The 23156-nt window shown below is 40.9% G+C and overlaps 1 protein-coding gene across 3 annotated transcripts in view; it reads left to right on the plus strand.

Moving 5' to 3' along the window:
* dennd2b (DENN domain containing 2B) overlaps positions 1-22819 on the plus strand; it is a 47682-nt gene extending 24863 nt beyond the window's left edge. For 2 of the 3 annotated variants that reach the window (XM_083919362.1, XM_083919363.1), the window contains exons 5-18: positions 3912-4030; positions 4984-5199; positions 5566-5662; positions 5837-5881; positions 6159-6343; positions 7240-7349; positions 7452-7521; positions 9922-9999; positions 11175-11315; positions 11437-11585; positions 18234-18411; positions 18973-19014; positions 19719-19830; positions 20724-21109. In XM_083919362.1, the coding sequence (XP_083775488.1) occupies positions 3912-4030; positions 4984-5199; positions 5566-5662; positions 5837-5881; positions 6159-6343; positions 7240-7349; positions 7452-7521; positions 9922-9999; positions 11175-11315; positions 11437-11585; positions 18234-18411; positions 18973-19014; positions 19719-19830; positions 20724-21091 (1910 nt within the window). In that variant the 3' untranslated portion in view covers positions 21092-21109. Of the gene's footprint in view, positions 1-3911; positions 4031-4983; positions 5200-5565; positions 5663-5836; positions 5882-6158; positions 6344-7239; positions 7350-7451; positions 7522-9921; positions 10000-11174; positions 11316-11436; positions 11586-18233; positions 18412-18972; positions 19015-19718; positions 19831-20723; positions 21110-21214; positions 21302-22331 lie in introns of those variants that run through there. The other variant, XM_083919364.1, reaches the window with a different exon arrangement.
* Positions 22820-23156: the final 337 nt, after the last annotated feature.

Consider the following 23156-nt stretch of genomic DNA (forward strand, 5'->3'; position numbering starts at 1 on the left):
ACTCAGCTGAGTCGGAAAGCAGTTCAAAGCCCATGTTGTTTTCTTTGTTCGCATTAGCTTTAGCTTTATTTTTCAATTTGTCTAGGTCGGCTGATGTTGGCTAATGCAGTGCTTTACTGCAGTCATATGAGCACACCTGGAGGTTTGCACCGAAATATCCAGACTTCTTTCCTTCCCTTCGTCTGATGACCATTCATATTTCAACTCCAACGTTTTTTGTGTTCATCTTTGCCATGCAAAGTTTGTTATGATCTAAGAAAGATAAGCTAATTTACCTTTACTAATGTAATTAACGGTTATTAGATCACTTGAAGGCAGAGTGTTTCATTCAGGTAAAAGTCCCAGTGATGATGTACTGTATATCAGCAATCATGGAGTGCCTCTTGTCCTGTTGTATAATAATAGATAACATGTGGTTGTATAGGTTGTATTTTATTGCCTAACACATATTCATAGAGGATGAGCACTGAAAAACTCTTAAGACATAGTTCTCAGTAATAGTCACAGTTGTGCAGCTGTAGGACCAAACTTCTGCTAAAGATATTTATTTTGTTGCTGAATTTTGATTTAATAACATCATCATCCCCCACTGCATCCTTGCAAGCGACTTGTTGTTCACAGGATGGACTTGAATGCTTTCTTAGCTAATGTGTGTATGAAATGCTGGACATGTTGAAGAGCCAAATTCCTTTCCACTAGCAAATGACCCCAGACCTTATGCCAAGTCCAATTGCCAGTTCCCCCAGTGCATACTTAATGTGGTGGAAATGTGTGTCAGTGTGAGTATAGTCTCATGATGAAACTTGGATTTCAGATTGCAGTAAAAAAAGTTTGCACACTCTGAAATATTTTTCATGAGAAATTCTCAGTGACCAAATAAGGGCTTAAGTAATACATTACTCCATGACCGCATTGTTCTTGAATCATCAATGATCAGTGTAATGCTCACCAGTATTTTCTTTTAAGCTGAGGATGTGCTGTAGTCTCAGAGAGAGCGTCAGGGCATGACGGTTTTTCATGAGAACCCAACAAAGCCCTCATTGTTCACGCAGTATGTGAGTGTGTGTGAATTTGCATCTTAGGGACGCAACTTTTTTGCCAATCTCTGTTTGTTCCTGACAAAGACATTATCAGTGGTGGAGGAGGTACTCAAACACTGTACTTAAGTAAAAATACAAATAAACAGACAAATGTACTTATGTACCAGTATCTTGTGTTTTTGAGGGACACAAAGAAGGCAACGGAATCTCCATGAATCATTTTAAGACCCAGTTATCTCAATTTTTTTAATAGGGCCATGGGTGGCTCAGCCTCAGTCTCGCTGGTAGCCTCTCCCATATCCACTTGACCGCAATGTGTAAAGAGTAGAAAGTATAGATATCTGCTCTAAGATGTAGTGGAGTAAAAGTCAAAAGTACACACAACTAAATCTATTTAAGTTAAGTGCAGATACATGAAAAATGTACTTAAGTACAGTAACAAAGTACTTTCCAAAACTGGATATTATTATAAGTGTCACTAAGTAAGGTTAAAATTGCTCCAGCTATTTCAAACTAAGCTTTCAATGGAGGAGAGCAGTGGTTTCAATCAGCCCCACTACGCAGTGATTTACAGGATGGATGATCCATGTGAGAAGCAGCCACAGCAGTAAATAACCCATGTTTCCGTCCCTCTGCGCCCCTATTTTGACAAGCCTTTCATACAGAGAAACCAGAAGTCCCCACACAATTTCCCCAGGACATGTTGGCTTCTCCTCTCAGGTCTATGTTCTTCCCCTGAGTTTTTGGCACCTGTGCTTGATGCCAGATGTTTACCTTAAGAGTGCAAGTAATTTGTAACTCACACTACAGTGTTACTACAATTGAATGATCGATTATGATATTAGGAGACTGTTTTAAGTGCTGTCGACTGGTGCAGTTGATTAATGGAGTGCCAATGTGTTATTCGTTTACATGCAGATGAGTCACACACTGTGCTAACACTATGATTCAGCTGTCTGCATCCACTCTTTGTGTTACCTCTGCTGACGTAGTTTTCCCAAGTGTTGTCTGCTCTTGTGAATCAATCAAGGAGACTTTCTGGTACATGTAGTGAGTGATTCAGATTTGCTTATAGTTACACTTGGACAGTTACCGTACATGCACAGTTGGACTGATGACTGTTAATCTTTGGTGTAAAATATGCCATGTGCATTCTCCTACGTACTTTCTCCACTGTGGTCACAAGCAGACTCTCTTCATGATGGACACTGTATGGTTTGTGGTACCGCCAAATGTTTTTACAAAACTGTAACCTATTTTTTCATCTCATGCACATTTTACGACTGAGCGTTGCCACTACTGTTAGCTTGTCCGCTTTATGTGGTAAGCTGACTCTGAAGTTGTTGGTAAAGTTTGTTCTGTGCCACGCCCTGCCCAGAGAGGCCATTGTGTACACAGAAATGTACAATCAGTGTGCAGCCAAGGTGTGTCCACTACTCCCTGCATAACACTGTGTGTCTGGGGGTGTGTTACAGAGGGATCTGGATGTTTGTAATCAGAGGAGTAGATTAGTACCCTCCAGTACATAAGCAGCTATACAGACGTATCATTTTCCCAACAGGCTCTCATTACAGTATTGCTGCAGTTTAATGGCCTTGCAGCACAACATGGGGTTACACTAAGCCCTCTTATTCGGCTCCTCAGCTTTAATGATGCACAAAAAATCACTCTAGTACACTAATTTACTGTGTGACACAACATGACGCTTTGGCAGTTTCTGCATGGCTGTGTGTATTTACCTCAGACAGGTTTAATATTTAACCAACAAATAGATAACTGAGCAAAGCTCTGCCCGTAGGTTAATCTTAGATGTTTTTAAAACACATACTCATTGTTTGAGGTACTGAGTTCATCGGGTTTTCCACAAATATCCTCAGGAAGAAGGAACACAGCACAGCTACCAAATAGATTTTTGTTCTTTCCCTTTCTATTGACAGATAACACTGCTTTTCTTTCTTTTAAAAGTTCTCCTCATGCATTTCGACGCCATCTGGCTCTGTTTTTATTCTTCACTGTGGTTTCTTCACTTTCTCACAACCTTTTTTCAGACCCTGCCAAAAAGCTATTCTCAGAGCACATGTCTGAATAGACATAGACTGTGGTGTTACACAAGTTTTCTCTTTATTTAAGTTGGCCCTCTGCCAGGTGACATCAGTCAGAGCTGTGCATGTCCCTATTCTTTCCTTTTTCTGCTATCATATGTTCACTGAAGTTCATCTAGAGCAGTAGCAAAGTTTGTGGTTATTTAAACTTCCTGAAGTACAGTGATACTTTTTTTAATGTCTAAGTATTTAAAATCAATTACCGGTTGAGACCCTAGTCAGAGTATTAACACGTTTTTAAACCATATTGCTTTTGCCATATTTGTAATTTCACAATATGTTTAAGCAGGTTAAAAATGCCTCTATTCAAGATATTTTACAAATATATACTACTGTATTTCACAAGAAAGCAAAAACATCTACTGCAAAGGCTATCCTATATATTTTAACATTGAAATGTAACTCTTCTAAGTGTAAGTCTGAGAAGATGATCCTCCTTTCCATCTCTCACAGCATACAGTTGGCATGCCTGGACAGTGACTCACCAGCAGTTTTGTGTCCAGAAGTTTCAGCTGGGCCCACTGGGGCCTGTGGGGCCCACTGCCAACATTTACTGTTTTGAAAAAAGGGAGTTCACTTGAGCCAGCTGGGAGTGACCTCTGACTTACCTTTAATGCCTCATCTCTTTTCAGCCTGACCATAGGGAGGCCCTCTTGTGCCCCTGACACATTTTACCGCCCCCCTGTTTACCCTTTTTGACCTCTGTCTGTGGACAGTTGCTGCTGACATTATATTTCAGCTACACTGAATACTTACTTCATCCCCACAGAGAAGGAGAACCCATACGAGGATGTTGACCTGAAGCGGAGGAGTTTGGGTCGGAAGTCTTGTCTGTTGGAGAGCAGATCGTGGACCACCATGGACAGGAAGCTGAACTCTCCACCTCAGGTAAGTCATAAAAACTGTTTGGATCAACAGCACTGATGTGTTTTCCTGTAGTAAACATAACACATGTTTTCCCGTGGTAATGTGAATCCCTTCAGTTGGTGTCAGTGCATGGACAAGATCTTTTAAAGAATCTCACACCTCATTTGTGGCACTACAGGAAACAGTTTGATATGTTTAGACCTGTTGATTCTCTGCAGAAAGGCCCATCTGCACATTTTGCTTCCTCACTTAAACGCAGAAGCACTGCACAATAAAAAAGAAAGTAGAATTCCATGGTTACTGGTGGTAATAACAACAACTATTCCAGCAGCTACTTTGTCAGAAATACAACAGAAGAACAACTTCTGTATCTGTTTATAGTGCAGCCAAACCAACTCATGTTGTTTTATTAAAGAAGTCTGTCAATAATTAGTTTGTTACTTTACTCGTGACCCGTCACCCCGCAGCTCTTCATCCAACAGCTCACTGGGGCTCCTCCTTCTCGTTCCATTAATCTGTCAATATTTAAAACTTTGCTTCCGCTTAAAATGACCTTGTAATTTTTTGTAGGCACATTTTTGATGAGTTGTTGCCATCTGCGCTAACCTCTGCGACCAATGCACTGTGTTTTCTGTGACTGCTTCATAATAAAAGCCATCCTGTGCGCCCCATGCATTTAATGCTTTTAACAGAACGTGATGTAAACGGTGAGGCTGATATCAATAAGTTACAAGTAGAAACAGTAACGTTGGGTTATATGCTCACATCATTTTCTGTAGGCAATTTAAATCTAGCACGGGAATGGTGGGCCCCGCCACTAACACTTAAAACAACTGGATGTGAAACCTTTTGATTTTATGAAAATTTTAAGGATTATAACAAAAAAGGAACATATATTTTTAATGCAGTGTTCATAAAAACCTTGCAAATGAATGAAACATACCAATTCTTCCGTATGTTTTCTCTCTGACTAGTTGCCTTCCAAACCCAGTAGCCAGTCCCTTCGTCTCCCTGGTCCGAGTGACAGGAAGAGCCACCGGATGTCACAGTTGTCCAAACGCTACAGCCACGATGAAATGCTGCTTCTCCCCCAGCGGAGTGTATCAACGTCACCTTGTGGCCTGCTGGATGATAGCCTCAGTAGCACCAGTGATACCCTGGCCTCACACAGGCACTGGAGGATCCCCAAGGTACACAATACTAGAGCCTACACAAACACCTGCACTAAGTCCTTGCAGAGCTCCGACTGTGTTCTCTTTCCTTTCCTCTTCCCCAGACCAGCTCAGGTTTCTGTAGGGACCAAGTCAGCTTTGGATCACATGTAATTCCTAAGTTTGGGAAAGACGTTTTTAAAACAGTGCCTGTGTGCGCGTTATCACTGCTTGGGTTTCTGTTGTGGTGCTTTTTCTCGAGAACGTGCCTTGAAGCTTTTCAGTAACCCTTAAAGCTCAGTACAGTATTATGTTTGGGAAGGAACACCCCCTACTTCTTTTATACTTGAGATCAAAAGAAACAAAACCTTACATCCCCTAACAGAGAATTTCCTCTGTTTACAGCTGGTCCAGAGGATCAACTCCATTTACTGCACTAAACGTGGGAAGAAGAGGCTGAAGAAGCTGTCAATGTCCAATGTTGAGACTGCATCTCTGAGAGGTAAGGGCTCTCTTTATTCCCTTTATCCACTGGCCAGATAAGGGAGTAAATATTTGTGTCTCAGCCACCCACAAAGAGTTCTTGCTGTGTCCCTCTCGTGGCATAAACACATGTTTGTGAAATTGCCCTCTGACCTGTAGAATACCTTCTTGTCTGTCTCATGTCTGCCTCCAGATGACAACAGTGAGAGTGAGAGTGACTCTGATGACAGGTTCAAAGGTGAGTGTCATTCATTTGTAATGGTGCTACACTTCAGTTACTGCTGACCTTTTTCTTGGAGCTCTTTTTCTCAGTCGTTGTGCAACAACTTTCCAATTTTGTATTCAACAAGTGACCCTGTGTGACACTACATAATTGGAACTGAAACATTTCCAACATGCATATTATCAGTAGTCCATACACCATTTATCACATCTACCGGTAGATTCAATGACAGGAATACTAATGAAGCCAAGTGATGTTTTCTCACTCTTTTAATGTCCGCTTCCCTCCTCAGCTCACACCCAGAGGTTGCTGAAACTCCAGTCCATCCTTCGTCGGGCCCCCAGCTACCGCACACTGGAGCTGCAGCTCATTGAGTGGCAGGAGAGAGAGCTCTTTGAGTATTTTGTGGTTGTTTCTCTTAAAAAGAAACCCAGCAAAAACTCCTACTCCCCAGAGGTCACCTACCAGTTCCCAAAGGTAAAAGCACGACGCGTATCCCTTAAACTTCATCTAAAGACCTCAAGTGTTTTAGCTTAGGGATATGCAAATCACAGATACTACAAAGATACGTCAGTGTGTCACTGTTACAGGCTTACAATGAACAGGACACGTTAGTACCATTGTTTAATGCTGTTGACAGCAGGGGATGATTTTAAAAAACAGTCATTGTAGTGTGTAAATCTGTTCACGTTACTGCAGAGGGTAGGAAAAAAAACATGCTTAACAGTTGATTGGCTTAAAGAACTATTGCACGGTCTGGGAAAGGGTCAGCCTGAAAGCATCATCTAATGCAGAGGCAGAAGCATTCAAAACTTTTTTGACATAGTTTATGACAATTAATATTGTCTGGACAATTGGAGACAATAATTGAGAGATGAACTGGTGATTTTCACAAGCAAATTAATTCCAGTTATATTTAGACAGTCTGGAAGATGTCAATTTTAATGCCACGTATAAAGGGACGGTGATGCATTACTGTTTGTAGGACAGTGACCCATGCCAAGATTTAAATATCAATATTTAAATGAGTTTTAAACTTGATTGTCCAGGTTGTTGACAATTTATAGCAAAGTCTAACCAAGATCTGTGGCAGGGAAGTGTTTTTAGTTATTCTAAGATATATTTAAAAGTTATTTTAGACTTGGTTTAACAGAAGTATCCCTTGGGAGAAGTACATCTCTGCCAGCCAAGGGAAACACTCACTCTGTTGTTGAGTTAATGAGGACCTAAGGTGGCGAAGGTTTAACCTCGTTTGGGAGAAATGATAGTCTGGTCATTATTGGATACACTGACATCCGAGGGGAACTTAAAAAAAAGGAGGATACAGTTATCTAAAGGAGGACGCTCTGACTGAAACGCCTCTTCTCTCACAGCTAGAGAGGCCCACCAAGCAGATGAGAGAGGCTGAACAGAGACTCAAAGCCATTCCTCACTTCTGTTTCCCAGATGCAAAAGACTGGACTGCTGTGTCTGAGTACAGCAGGTATAACTCATAATCTCCTCGATGTCAAATTAATTCTAACTAGAGACTTATTAAAACTAATGTGTGTTCTCATTTTGTGTATATATTTGTTTTTTGCTCCAGTGAGACCTTCTCCTTCATGTTGACTGGAGAGGACGGCAGCAGGAGGTTTGGGTACTGCAGACGCCTGCTGGTAAGCTACCGTTCAACCCCTCATCCTCTGCCCCCCGTTCACACCCTGCTCAGCCCTGTTTGTTGGGACAGAGCTTTTTTTTATGGGAACATGCAATACGGTTTTCCTCTGGGGCCATTGATGTTTAACACGGCCATCCACTGTGGCAGGAAGAAACAGAAAATATAAAGTCACAAAAGATAAAAAATAAAATGCTACAGTTACATGAAATGCAACTGAAAGGGCTTTAACCTCAAAGGTTAAGTGAGATTCTTATGTATTAAAGCAGGTCAAGGTGCTATATTATATTGTGAAAGTTCACACAGCCCTCATTACAAAACTGCGTCTTTAAACGAGCTGCCAGGACTGTTGTACGATTTCGATGTCACAGCTATACTATATATAGGTTTAAAGTGTCACAACAGCACTGTTACACAAATTCCCGGCAGCAATAATGGTGCAGAGACGCTGAGAGCGCAGATGAAGAAAATCCCGGAAACGCCGACAAATCAGAGCAGACTGGGCATTTTCAGGAAGGGGTCTAATGAAGAGAAAGGCACTAAAATGTAAAATACAGATATATTCAGGCAGACAGTATGACAAAACACCGCAAACTTTCAGTCATAAATGGAATAAGAATATAATAATTAATTGTAAAACCCCAGTTAGGATTGACTCTTTGAATTTGTTTCTCAGGAGAGGCGAAACAAAGAGAAACCATAAAAATGCTAACTTTGTCATTGTTGAGCAGTTCCTCCTCATAATGAGGCCGGAGAGCGCTTTGATGTTTTTCTTTGTTGAGCTTCACATTTAGCTTGTGGGTAGAGAGCATGACTGTGTGGGATTCTATGAATGTGGTGGTGGTTTTTGTTAGCTGTTTTGTATTTCTGAGTATGTTTAAAGTATGACAGTTTACATGTTCTTAGAGGTTTACTAGGAGTGGCGTTACCACTGTGTATGTGTACGTGTATGTGTATGTGTACGTGTGCGTGTATGTGTATGTGCTGGATGACGGACGGACCTTTTTATGAATTCTTTGATCAGACAGAAAGGTTTTCATCAATGATCTGCTCTCTTGATCTGAGATTCTTCTTGATAAAAGCAGATTTTAATGAAGGTAGAAGAAGAGGTGAGCTGCACTCCTCCAGTAACTTTGTTTCCTCCCTGCTTTCTGACCAGCCGTTGGCAGTGAGCGAGCATTCCTGAGGACTTGAATCAAGCTCCACATAGTTGATTTAATCATCCATTTGGAAAAGCGGAGGAGAAACAAGAGGAGAAAATTGTATACCTAATATGGACAAGTGGATTGGCGGTTCTTGAGTACTTGTGTTCATTTGTGTCTGTGTGCTTGAGTGTCTGGGGTCTCAAAGCACATAATGGTCGATGAGTGTACAGAGGAAGGTAGATACAATCAGCACGACCAGATAAACCACCTGTGTTTAGGAAGTTGGTATCCACATAAAAGACTTTCACCTCAGATCCCAGCCTAGATTTGAAGACTTCAGCTACAGTATTTAAACAACGTATCTCATCTAGATGAAACTCCACACATTTGATTAAAAAACAACCCTTTCTGACGTCTTCTGCTCTTACAGATCAACTTAAGTCCGGTTTACTCGCCACAGAGATTTATTCATCCTGTGAAAAGAGATGTATAATGTCTTCTGTGGCTCTGAAGGAGCTTTCTAAAACCTGAAAAGTAACCTTAAAAGACGCCTTAATCAGTCTCAAGTCCCACAACTCTATGGCAGTGCAATGCCATATAGCTGAGCTAACGCTTTAAATGTGTTTGGAGTCAGTTTTCAGTAGCACCTACTTGACTCTTTCATTCCTGATAGAAAAAGTAGAGAGTAACTGTTGTGAGATAACTTTTCTCATATTAGATATGTGAACGTGACTGAGTGTTTGTTGTGTTCAGAAATAAACAGAGTTACTACGAACAAGTATTTGCTTCTTTCCACGACAGTAACGATCTGATACCAGTGTTTAATTAATAAGTTGTGTGCCTCACTGAGTGGAAACTACTGGGATCATTCTTTTATGTGTAAGGCAACATTAAGATGAACTTAAACTTTGCTCTCCTTACTTTATAAAATGTGACAAATAAATACACACAATTGAATGTGTTGCTGAATTGCAACTCAAGTGTAAATCTTTTAAATGCAGCATTGCAACGCATTGGACACAACTTAAAATAGAACTAGAATTTCATTATATATTGTTTAATGTATATACACATTATATATGGATGGATCATGGATCTACTGAATTGAGTAGATCCGTTGTCACCAGTAGCCAATCCAGCTATTTCAGTCAGTATCTGCCTGATATCAATATCTGGTCAGTGTTTGTAGTTTTCAGAACATCTGTTAATGCGTCTCTACATTAAGTCTAATGAGTTTCTGTTGCGTTCTCTTACAGCCAACTGGGAAAGGACCTCGTCTTCCAGAGGTGTACTGTGTCATCAGCAGACTGGGCTGTTTTGACTTGTTCTCCACGGTGGGTTTAGCCTTTCTAGTGCATTTGCGCACACACACACACACACACACACACACACACACACACACACACACACACACACACATACTGTAGACAGTCAGCTACAGTATGCTGGCTTTGTGTGGTGCTGCAGCTGTGGATAACTTGTCTTACAGTCGAAATAAATGACTTTCAACAGACCTTCTGCTGAAAGCCTGTTCATTGGTAAACCTTATTCCAGATTTTTTTTTTTTACCTCCTGATTTCCCAAAGTAATTGTTTCCTTCACTTTTGTCTCAGTGGTGCTAACACAGAGCAGAGCTGTCACTCTGTTTGACTTTTCCAGCCTTATCTGATTACTTATTAATTCAAAGTGAGTAAGTCCAGACTGTTGAAACAAAGTGGCTGCTATATGACATGAAAATAAAATTCCATTTTATATTTCAAAGACAGTGCAAACATGCTCTGTTTTCGACGTTTAATAACAAGCTCTGATTAAAGGCTATACGAAGGCTTAGCAAAACATTTCGTAGTTGAGTTAAAGCAGAATAGCTGTGCCATGTGGACTAATTCAAGCATCTTATTTGTGAACCAAAGTGTTTAACAGCAACATTTAAAGAACTAGAGTTTTTCTAGTTTTGCATCATGTTCATATTTTCGGGCATTCGACAGATGAAAAGTCTCTTTTTTTGAGAATCGCAGCCTGAGACAAAAACTAAAGGCCTAAATGTGCTTTTATGGTGAACTGAAAAAGATGCCAGTGTTTGATTTCAGAGGGAGTTTAAAGTGAGAAATAGACAGACGAACAGAGAGATGGAGAGGACGAGAGAGGTGATATCATGTGACCTTGAAAACAATCAAATTTCCAGACAGCAGGCAGCTTGGACCAAAACAGGCAGACAGGCACACTGAGTGGAAATTTCCAATCACACAGGCTTGGAAAGAAATTCATTTGCTATTTTTCGAAACAGAAAATGAATAACGAGTTCCAGACAATTGCTAGTACTCAAATACATAGCAATATGCTTTCATTCATTTTCACCATGGTCAATAACCTTGATGACTGTGCACTTTTTTGTCTTGCCTGGCTCTTCATTCAACATGGATAAAAAAAGCCTTGGCTCCTTTAATATGAACAGATTTCAGGGAACTTTGTGGTTTAAAATATGCTGAGGAAAGTGTGCTCCCGTGTTCAGATCCTGGATGAGGTGGAGCGGCGGCGAGGCGTCTCAGCAGCACTGGTCTACCCCTTCATGAGGAGTCTGATGGAGTCGCCCTTCCCTGCACCAGGGAAGATTATCAAAGTAAAGACCTTTCTGCCAGGTGCAGGAAACGAGGTCAGAGTAGCTACTTTCACTACTTTAATTAAGCCCATTTGTTAGTGGTGTGAGATCGTCTTAGTTAGTTAGATCTACAAACTGTGATAACTTAAATTTCACATTTCTTGTGGTCCTTCAGGTCATCGAGCTGAGACGGCCCACTGACTCCAGGCTGGAGCATGTGGACTTTGACAGTCTGTTCAGTTGCCTCAGTGTACGGCAGGTGATACGAGTCTTTGCTTCGCTGCTGCTGGAGCGTCGAGTCATCTTTGTGGCTGATAAACTCAGGTGAGGCTCAGAGTTTGTCTGCAGTGACACCATTGACCCCAAATATTGTGTAAATAAAGGGAAGCCGTGTAATTTACTTCCTTGTCCTGTCACCTATTTGATTTTTATCACACTGAGTCATCTTTTACCTCTTGGGAAATAAATATAATGTTTTATGTTAACAGACGATAATGCCATGGGGAAAAAAAATCCTACATTTTTGTCGCAATATAGGTTTGCCAAGGCGTTTCTGACAAAAATACTGTAGTGTCCGGGCCTAGGGATCTGTCCTGGTACACTGTTGTAGTTTTCAAAAACGGAGAAATATCTCTTCCAAAAACTTGTCACAGACTGCCAGCTTGTGTCAATTTAATCCTGACTGATGATGACAGATGCACCATGTGTTGAACTGTTTGATTATAATGTATATTATCAGTATCAAAAACAGAATCAGGAAACAGGTCAGTCAGCCAGTTTGGTTACCAGAAGTAAAGTGGGTCACAGCAATGAGTCACTGCCAGAGGAGAAGAGGGTGGGGCTGATAAGATGCGATGGGTCTCAGAGGACTCAGTGTCCCAGTCTGTCCTCCTAAAAAGAGAGGGGTACTTTCAGAGTATTGGAGGCGAGGGTGGATTGGGAGGAGATTTGAGTGGAGAAGTAATCTCTCTATGTATCAAAGCCCAGTTTAAACAAACATCAGTGGGGGCAGTGACTGTTAGGAGAAGGAATGCACTTCCTGTGTGTGCGACTCTGCCCTCTGTGATCTGTTGCTCGACTGTCACCGTTTGACTTATGATGCCACGTTCACTCCCTACGTATGAGCTACGGCCCTTTCTGTGTCCCTGGAGAAAATCATTCTTCGTTGCTCATTAACAGAGGTGATAACATCAAGGAGTCATTGGGTGGAAATCAGGAGGTAACTCACAATACAATATTATCGTGATATATTGCCAAGGACAGTGTAGAACAATACTGGCAATCAGCATGGCAATCCTTTACGATGCAATGCAATATCTATGTAGCTGAAGAGATGAACATCTTCTAGAGAAGTGAAATAACTATTTTAAAATAGGGTCCAGTCACTGTATTATGAAACATTTGCATTTGCAACAAAGTGCATTCATTCATGGTTTCCAGACAATGATTCCTAATGACTTTGGTGATCTCACAACATTTAATCAGCTGCCACCCTGAGGAGGACATTTATAGTTATGAGTAAAACGTCTCAATGATTATTGGATATCTTTGGTGAGTTCTTAACTTTTCTCTATCACCATCATCAGAACAGAATTTCAATTTATAACCAAATACCTGGAAAACTAATGACATTCCCTTGAGCAAAAGCTGTACTTGTTTTTAACGCCAATGTGTAAGATGGTGAAGATGATAAACATTGTACCTGCTATGCCTCAGTATCTTAGCATTGCGAATCACCATTGAAATTACTAAGAAACAAAACAGTTCAACATTAAAGGAATGATGCATTAAGTAAAACTACAAAATCACGTGCAGAAAACTGAATCAAGACATGAGTTTTTGTGTCGTAAATATGCAGTCATACTTGCTATAGTTTACATACAATGTGTGTGTATGTGGATTTCCTGTGTTTTGGTTTCTTTTGGAAACAGTGACAGGTCCTCTCTGCAGCATTAATGACTTCTATGATAAAAGTGCTGCTCCCACTGGAGCTCCAGTTCCTAATCTATTCCCAAAATACCTTGCCAGCGGAACATGATGTATGTTTCTTTGCCTTGAAATGAATATCCAATAGAAGCAGGAAACAAGGGGAAAAGCAATGTTAGGCGGCAGTTTTACCGTGGGGTCTTCTATCCCTCATTTCTGTTAGATTCACTTAACTCTTGTAATATTACACTGAAACCTTTTGTTGTTTTTTCCAGCATGAAAGTCTGAACAGACAATTTCTTTTTAAGTGATCACTTACCATCTGATGCCTGTAACAACAAGTCGGATGCCTAATCGCATAAATTCCCCATCAGCTATGTCACTTTGTAATTGCTTAACTCGACTGACCTGTAGATGCGCAATGAGTTTTGACAGTGCTGCAGACTTGCGTAAACAGCCTCTGTCGGTCCTCAGGCTAGAGTTGAGGATGGTTACCAAATTTTATGTGCATGTCTGGATTTATCCTTTGTCTTGGCAGTGAAATACTGCTACAATGAAAGTGGTACAGAATATTGGATTTTAATAACTTTCCCCGATATGACTCCATTGTGAAAGTGATAAAATCCCCTCTTCCCTGCATTATTTCAATCAGTTACCTCACCAAAATGAAAATAATTAAACATGGTTTGATTGCAGAGATGCAAGAAAAAAGTAGAAGGGGATTTGCAGGAGGCTACTTGGCTTGACTCTCTGGTTTACATGTAATGCTGTTAATTTTGTTCGGTCGGTGCCAATGGCTCAATACGTCTATTTTAACTGGATGATAAAAAGTACAATGTGAATTATCGCATGAATGTAGAGTTTGTGGTGTCTTTGGATTTTTTTTAATCTTTGGAATAATTCAGCAGTCTGAAAAAGACTTGGAGGTCTGTTGAGCACCAACACGGTTTGCAGCTGTGGTATTATGATCAATGGTGTCTGCAATCCTTAGACAGGTAGAGTTATTGCCACCGCTGCTGGCGTGTTATGGCAGCATACTCATTTCATTTAGTTCTCCGTTATTCTCGAACACTTTCCGTAACACGCTCTGCAGAGCTGGCACAAATCCAAAACCGCTTTTAACAACGTAACCGGTTTCCCATGTGGTATTTAACTCTGAGTTAGAGTGAAATCCACACACTGTAAACATGTGAAATGTTACTGTTTTTCGAAGAGTCTAGAAAGACTGGGCCATTACCAGAACCTGACCAGCTGATTTTCACATCAGTGACATTCTTGTGAATGTTTACACCCATGCGTAGACACTCATATACACAAACACCTGCACACATTCATCTGCCCTCTAGACAGCGCTGAGACGTTACTGTGGTTTAAATAAGTACATGTATAGAGTTTCCCAGTGGGAAGTCATTTCTCATTGTAGGGCTTCTGCTGTTGCCTTCTGTGGAGCCGGAGAGCCAGAGACCAAGAGCTGGTGGCTGGAGATCCTTAAAGGCAGGAAGTGAGGGAAAACCATTTGGGAACTAAGGGAGCAGAGAACATTCTGCTAGTGGATAAAAATACACCCTGTGCAGCTTGTCATAGGAATCGTCTATAGTCTATATAGTCAATATGAACTATGCTGCCTCTTTATATGATTTCTAGGTGTTATTTTGAGCCTGGGAAGAGCTTTAACATTGAAGAATGGTTTTGCGGAGCTTTGCCGAACAGCTGGGGTTTGACAGCTGTGGCTCAGTCTAGTCTTTGTCCTCAGTCTATGGAATCAGTCTTAGCCATGCCAGGGCTGAAAGACACAGTGCAGTGCTTTAGTAGAGCCATGAACCATGTGGCCATGAAGGCTTTTGTCTCCCTCCCTCTCTCTGTCTCGGACACTGAAATTTTCCCTCCTCCTCTCACAGACTAAGCCTCTGGATCCCATGTTTCCTGGAGTATGTGCCAGTTCAGCCTCACACACACTAAACCAGGCCTGGCAGAGTCACAAGAGCTAATATGTCAGGATTAACTCCCAAACCTCAACACACAACAGCTCTGGGCAGACCTAACCTCTGAGGAACTGGTTCTGCTCTCTTTTCCTGAGAGTGGAATCATTCATTTATATAACTTTTAAGTGTGTAATCAAATATAAATGTGCCAAATAAATAATTGAATCTCAGTTTATGCTTGATTTGTGTAATTTTTACATGTAAGATTTTAAGGGTGCACCCTCGGAAACTTTTCCTGCCAATCCACACATATGTTGTTGATTATAACATAACAAAATCAGCTGTGCTCAGAGGTTTTGGCACCCTGAAAAATGAATAAAAACGGCATATATAATTTTGCCCTCCACAGCAGCTCTGTGAGGCACAGCAGACTTGCGTTGTGGATGAAAGCAGTAAGATGTAGAGGGCAACATCTGTCTGACAAAAGACGCTTTCATATGGAGCAAGCGAACCAATCACAAAACTCAGCTAAAGATTTATTTGAATCTGCGACTTGTGCGTGGTTTAGCAAATATGCCAATGTTTTCACATGTCAATATTAAATACATTACAGGAACATTGGTACGTGGAAAAATCAGCTTCTCGTCTGCTATGTTCCTAAAAATAATAAAAGACGTCTTCCGCTGCGTGCACGTTGATCTAGCCTTGCCCCATCTTTTTCTTCTTCTGTTGCGATTCATAAGTGTTACATTACTGCCATCTCCTGGACTGTCCCTTGGCCATCTATTCTAGCATTGCCTGATGCTGATTAAAATTATGCTGGTTTTGCGGGTATTTGGTCACAAACCAATTGAACTTGCTAAAATATTTCAGTCTAGACCATAGTAGCGGAACGACTGACCAACTCATTGACCAAGAGAAAATCTTGCAAGGCTAAAAACCTCCGTACAACATAATCTAATCGGATACAACCACATTGCAGTCTCTGTACTTATCTACTATACAACCCTAAAACAATACAACAAATTCAGAGGAGAAAAGCTAGTCTAAAATGTCCCTCTGCTGACGCTGTTTGTTTAAAATATTTTATTCAGGATGTTTAATTATCACCTGCTGTGGGCAAGGAGACCAGAGAGTATTTTCCTCTTTTGTTATGACCCATGTGTGGTCTGAGGGTCTGCAGTTTTGGTCTGGATGTTAAAGGCATGTCCCTCTCTCTTTCCAGAGTTGAGTGGCAACCTATGGTAGTGCAGAGTGTTTTTATTGCAAGTTCATCTTCTCCCAAGAGTGTGTGGTTGGGGAATGAGTGTAATTGATCCTTTTGGTATCAGTGGTGTGTAGGGCCGCGTGTAGCCTGTGGCTAGGCTTTTCAGAGATTTGTGCCCCATCACTCCCTGTTGGAACTCGTCGAACGCAGGAGACGGGATCTGTTAGGAATTATCAAGCCCTCCTCAGGCAAATGGAAATCAGACCGGCCAAAGCAAAGCTGTAAGTGCTTCATGGTACGAGTGATCTGGAAAAGGCCTTAAAAGACTGAATGCTGTGGTTATTTTAGCCTTTGGGTTTTCACTGCTGTAATTCTATTTAACCTTGTCAAGAAAACACATTTTAATCTTGGCAATTTGACTCATGGGAAGTTAAGATGAAAAAGCCCATGGCAAACATGTAGCCTGACTGAACTGAAGTGAAGTGAGTGGAAAACTTTGTGGGAGTTTTGTCATTTATCTCAGCACATTGATTAGGGTACTGTTCTCTGTATGTTCTCTGTGAGATGAAACACGGGTGTGAACGAGGTCACATAAAAGCAGTAACTTCTGTTTACTTGGATGTTCTGTCGGCTGTTGATGAGAGCAACCGCGGAAAAAACATTCCTCATTAAAAGTGTATATATCTCAAGTGGGGTGCGTTTGCATACCATGTTTGATCCCTGGTCTTGTTCTTGATCCATACTGATTTAGTGCTCTACTGTGTATGTGCATCTTTGTGTGTGTTTGTGTGCACGATTGGACCCACAGTTTATTTTCACTCCCTTTGTGTACATGGGCTGTACAGTATGTAGAGGACAGAGGGGAGGTGGGTCAGCCACTGTCAACAAGCGACGGATCGTGAGAAAGACTGGCTGCTATTTGTATTCTCCATTTTATACCACAGCTGTCGGAGTTAAATGGAATTGGTGCTTTTTGGTACTGCGTCAACAAGCCTCCAGCTTAACTATAGCAACATGTCAGAGTCACGCCAGCCTTGCAGACAGATTACAGTGATGTAACAAAAAAAGGTTTTTAATGTGCTTATTCTTCTTCATTGTGATTTGTTGTAGATGGTGTTACACTCCAAAATCAAAGAAAACATTAGGATTTGCCCAGGAACGTTTTTAATTTGCTTTTTAATCACACGTTTATTTTTCCTGCAATAGAAAAGCATTTGATTGCAATGTCAATATTTATTGCAAACCTTTTCTGCATAATAAAGAAACAAAAAAGACGTACAGTAGAAGAAGGCATTCATTTGTTCAGAAGCTCTTGAAATGTGACAGCTTTTAGAGCAATCGTTGTCAAAGTGTAAGTGCGGTCTGTTGGATTGCACCGTCCTTCAGATGAGCTGCAGGAAGAACAAAGTGTCAAAGCCAGAGAACAGAAACTGTGCTGCTGCTATGCCTCTTATAAAAGCAACTGTGTCTAGAAAAAGAGGATCAAGTAGTCATTTAACCTGGTAAGAAAGATTAGTGATGGAAATACACCATTTGTTCTGGTAAATTTCAGTGATTCAAACATTTTGTAGGATTTTTCTTTTATACTTTACAAAAGTAGTTCAGCAGCCACTATATTTAGGAAAACATATGACCATATAGACCACCACTCCCCTTTCAGTGTGTGTGTGTGTGTGTGTGTGTGTGTGTGTGTGTGTGTGTGTGTGTGTGTGTGTGTGTGTGTGTGTGTGTGTGTGTGTGTGTGTGTGTGTGTGTGTGTGTGGGGGGGGGGGGGTGTCATTATCTAGTGAAACATCTGCTCTGTTTTGACCGTGTTGAGTTTAATCTGGTGTGGCCTCTGCAGGGCGTTGTTGTTGTGTGAGTGTGAAAGTGATTGATGGTGTGTGCCTTTGTTTGTTCTTTGTCTCCCATCACCAGTACCCTGTCCAGCTGCATGCATGCAGTGGTGGCGCTGCTCTACCCCTTCTCCTGGCAACACACCTTCATCCCTGTGCTGCCAGGGTCCATGTTGGATATTGTTTGCTGTCCCACTCCCTTCCTGGTTGGGCTGCTGTCCAGTTCTTTGCCGAAGCTCAAGGAGTTGCCTGTGGAGGAGGTGAGGGGACTGTCTACTGTCTGTGTCAGTTTCTATGAGTTTTATATTTCAGACCGATGTCTCCTACTTTCTTCTGATGTCTCTGATGTCATGTTTCTTGGAATAGTGGATATTAGTGTCTTGGCTGATAAAACGCAACAATACAGATTCAGAGTAACTTCATTATAAATTGGCCGACTGTTGCTGCGTCTGTTTGGCCTCCTCTGCCTCTAGTCTTATTATATCAGGGAACCAGCCAGCTTACGGGAAATGTTTCAAAACCTTGGTCACATTTTAGACTGTACCTTTGAGACCAGAGCAACTGAAAGGTGCGTTCATTATTTTTTGGCCACTTGGGGGCAAAGGAACAAGCTGTAATCATTGACATATTATCGACACTCTTCCTGTTGCTGATTGACCTATGATAACATTTCAAAAAAAAAAAACGTCTTAAAGAAACGTGTTTTATATCTGAGCAAATGTACGTTTCCATCATATGGTTTCCGTCGTAGTAGGAGATGACAAACTTTTTTTTTTAAAGTAATTCTGTAGAATGATATAGTCTTATTTTCCTTTTCTCAGGCTTTAATGGTCGACCTGGGAACTGATCGATTCATCCGACAGGTAAGTCTATGAACTTAAGAAACAAAGAAAAAAAACTGACCTTAAAGTGTAATTCCGGTGCAAAATCATCCCATGGTCTTTTTCGGCACTTGCATTCATCAAATAAGCCATTGAGACAGTTTTTTCTTGTATAAACTATTAACGGAGATATCTAGGAGAGTCGCTAACAGCCGGACGTGGCTAACACTGATTAGTTCAGGGCATTACAGGGAAGGCATTAAAACGCCTTTTTTAACCACTAATACTGCTCAAAATAACACCAAACCTCTGCAGTAACATGATAAGTATCCCTACACATAAAACGAACCACCAACAATGTGTGTGTGGAGGTTGGACTGGCTGCCCTCCGTTCCCCAAAGACTTGAATAGAAGAACAGTGTCAGTATTGTATTTACACATCAGCGTTATACATATAAGTTTGTAACTAAAGCTGGCAAACATTAGCCATCATAAGTTACTGGTCATACCAAACCATATAAGGCTAAAGCAGCAAAATCCCTGAATGTTTTGAGTCAAATGAGTGCGCATTTTGTTGCTTCTGATTTCCACTTTTGTGTTTTTTCTTCTTTCAAACGTTACATGGTCTCGCTTTAAACAGGCTTGTGAAACATGCGGTTCTCTGTTGTAAGTCTGAGCCTTTGAAACTGACTCTCCAAACATCGTTGTTTATCACTGGTGACTGCACTGTTTTTGGTTGTTTATAGATGGACGACGAGGCCTCGCTGTTGCCGCGGAAGCTTCAGGCAGCTCTTGAGCAAGCGCTTGAGCAGAGGAATGACATCATCAGTCAGGACTCTGACAGCGAGTCAGACGAAGGTGAATGCGTGACAAATCGCTTCCAACCAACACAGATGTTTTCCTTGTTCATTAGAGCCACAGTTTCTGTATGAGAACATGTTCTCTCCGAGTGTGTGTAAAACTCTGACATCATCTGTACAGACTGCTCATCACAGTGAGTCACAAAGTAATATGGTGCTTCTGATGATGAGAGGTACTTGTTGAGCTGAGTGGTGCCAAATTACACTTTATGTGTTAAGTAATGTGCTGGCAAAACAACACTGAAACGTCCACAAGTTGTACAACTGCAAACACATCACATTTAAATTGCCCTTTCTCAAAATTCAGTGATATATATGGTGTATGGGTATCCGTATGGTGGTTAGGTTGCATAGGTATATCTCCCATATGGTCTAGCGGTTAGGATTCCTGGTTTTCACCCAGGCGGCCCGGGTTCAACTACCGGTATGGGAAATGGGTTTTTGTGAGGCGTTGACCCCCAGGATCAATAATATGTTTATTTGTAAAAAAAAAAAAAGTTACATAGTGCTTCCCTCAGCAAATAATAAGACAAACATAGGGGCATTCAAAAGACAATAATACATAGAAACCCGATCTTACTCTGTCAAAGAAATGCACACTGTTCCATATCACTGCATTAATCAGGATGAGAGCCTAAGGTACATGGGACAGACTTTTTGTCTCTGCTTTCAACATTCTTCTCCAAAATAAAACCTAAAGTTATCACTGGACATCCGCAGTGTATCAATCACAACCTGTTCTCGCCAATGTGCACACCAAAGTTTTACATACTACTACTACTAAAACACACAACAATTTCCTCATCTTAAAGTACCTTGTAATATTTCGACAGATATTATGAATAACTGAACTAAGTACTGCGATTAATCCCCTTTCCTTTGTGTCTACAGAGTATAACTCTTTGAACAGCCTGGTGTCGGAGGCCTTCATCCGCTTTTTCCTGGAGACCATCGGCCATTACTCCTTGTTCATCACACAGAATGAGCGCGGAGAGCGCATTTTCCAAAGAGAGGCCTTCCGCAAGTCTGTGGCGTCCAAAAGCATCCGCCGTTTCCTGGGAGTCTTCATGGAGTCTCAGATGTTTGCAGGGTTCATTCAGGATCGGGAGCTGAGGAAGACCCGGGCTAAAGGTAGACTGTCTTTTCCTGAGTGTGTTTCTGTACAGATTTCTCTAAGGATTTCCATTCTCCCCTGTACCAACTATAATACTAACTGTGCAGGAGAGGGCGCTGCAGTAATACTGATCTCCAGTGGCTGAAAGTGATCACCAGCATATTTCTCACCACATCACTGTGCTCTTCAGCAAGCAAAAGTAATGGTAACTTAATGGAATGCTGAGATGTTTCTCTTTTTGTTAATCTTTATACTATGCCGTTGACAGGTCTGTTTGAGCAGAGGGTGGATCAGTATCTGGAGGAGTTGCCAGACACAGAGCAGAGTGGAGTCAACAAGTTTCTGAAAGGCCTTGGTGAGTCCTGCAGCAGACACACGAGGCTAGACTCAGATTACAGAGGTTTCAACATTTCTTGAGCATTTTTTTCAAATCAGACATCTCAAATATTTCCTTTCTGACTTTGTTAAACACTTACCCTATAACATTAGATGACACACAACTTCATACTGTTATCTCGCCAGAGGGAGCTTCACACCAACTTTTCCAACTTGCAATTGCTGCAACTTATTGGCTCTGTCCAAATTTTAACTCATCGGTATCTGACATAAATCATCAAGGAACACCTGTCAATAGTTCATAATAAGGTCACTAATGTGTTTTACTTATTGCAACTTAGCTGTGCAGTTGTGTACACGGATTGCAGTTATGTTTGTGGAATTAATCCGTAGATTGGTGGTTCATAAAAAAATTCTGATAACAGAATTAAACAATACATCATCAAGAAAAATGTTAATTACATTCTATAAATGAGAGCAGAACCGCTGCAGCCAAACAGCTTCATTTTTTTGTCAGGCTAGGTTGTCGGTGTCTTAATTAAGAGTGACGCTGTGTGTGCATTTACACACCAGGAACAACAGCTTCATTGAGTATTTCAAAAGCTTAGTGTTTAGTTCTTCTTCCTCTGTCAAGTTTATGCCTACAGTTTTTAGTTTTGCTAATAAAAGGGAGACTTTGCAGGGAGCGCTCCTGCTGAATGGACTTCCGCTGTTGGATGGCGTTTACATGCACAGACGAACAGTGTCATAGGATCATACAGGCACTAGTAGAGGGGGAGTGAAATGTTTCTAAAGTAGGGAACTTTTCTTGTATAATGCTACAAACATTTTACGTATTTACCCAGAGTATTTTTATGTCTTTAAACATGTATGCATGTTAAATATTTTATCAGGAAACCACACACATACGAATCACAGCTGAATCAGATCAAATCTAATGTAATTTCAGCCTGGTTTAATCTACATAAACTGTTTTATAACCTGAATAACAGTTTACCTCTCGGATGTTGATGAACATAATTTAATAGATTTGTTTTAACTGTTTTCAGGAAGTAAAATGAAGTTTCTCCATAAAAAGAACTGAGGGGAAATCATCATAATGTTTTCAGTCAAACGAACAAACCGAAGACCTGGAATATCAAGTCCGTGCATTGTGATGATTCTCACCTATTTTTTTAAACAAATCTTTTGTCAACATTTTATATGTAAACATGTACATATTTTTTCACTGTAAGCTGGCCAGGATACTCTTCAGTGTATGTTTATATGAGATAGTGATAGCAGCATGGTACACAGCGAGTGAGCCGTAGAGTAACCACTGATGTCCAGGTGTGTTTGGGAAGAGTGTTTTCAAAATGAGTGAGTGTATGTGACCTGACATGGGCATAGATGTACAGTTCATATGTTTTCATTTTTGCATTATTTCACCACAGTGTTGTCCTCTGTTTAAGGAGTGTAAAACCTATTTGAAAACTGTACATGCATCAAGACAATGAAGATAATGATTGTAACTCTTCATAGAGTCTTTTGCAATCTTTTATTAAAGAAGTTAAAAATGCTTCAAAGTGTGCAGTATTGAGTTTACTAATAATATACATGTTCACATGCATACATGTTCGGAAAGGCGTGTTCTCTCTGCTCCCATCAAAGTATTCTGCAAGATTATTTTATCACATCAACAGTGGACAAAGTGAGGCGAATAAGCTGGATTCAGGAAAGGGAAGGGGTGATAATTTAGCCGTGCAATGAAAGGCAACGGCAACTGTACAGTATATAAACATCGTTAACTTCCAGAAGGCTTTTGACAGCATCCACCGGGATGTACTCTGGAAGATCATAAGAAGCTACAAAATCCCCTACCACACAGTGAACCT

Source organism: Echiichthys vipera (assembly GCF_963691815.1).
Source record: "Echiichthys vipera genome assembly, chromosome: 1".
NCBI classification, from domain to species: domain Eukaryota; kingdom Metazoa; phylum Chordata; class Actinopteri; order Perciformes; family Trachinidae; genus Echiichthys; species Echiichthys vipera.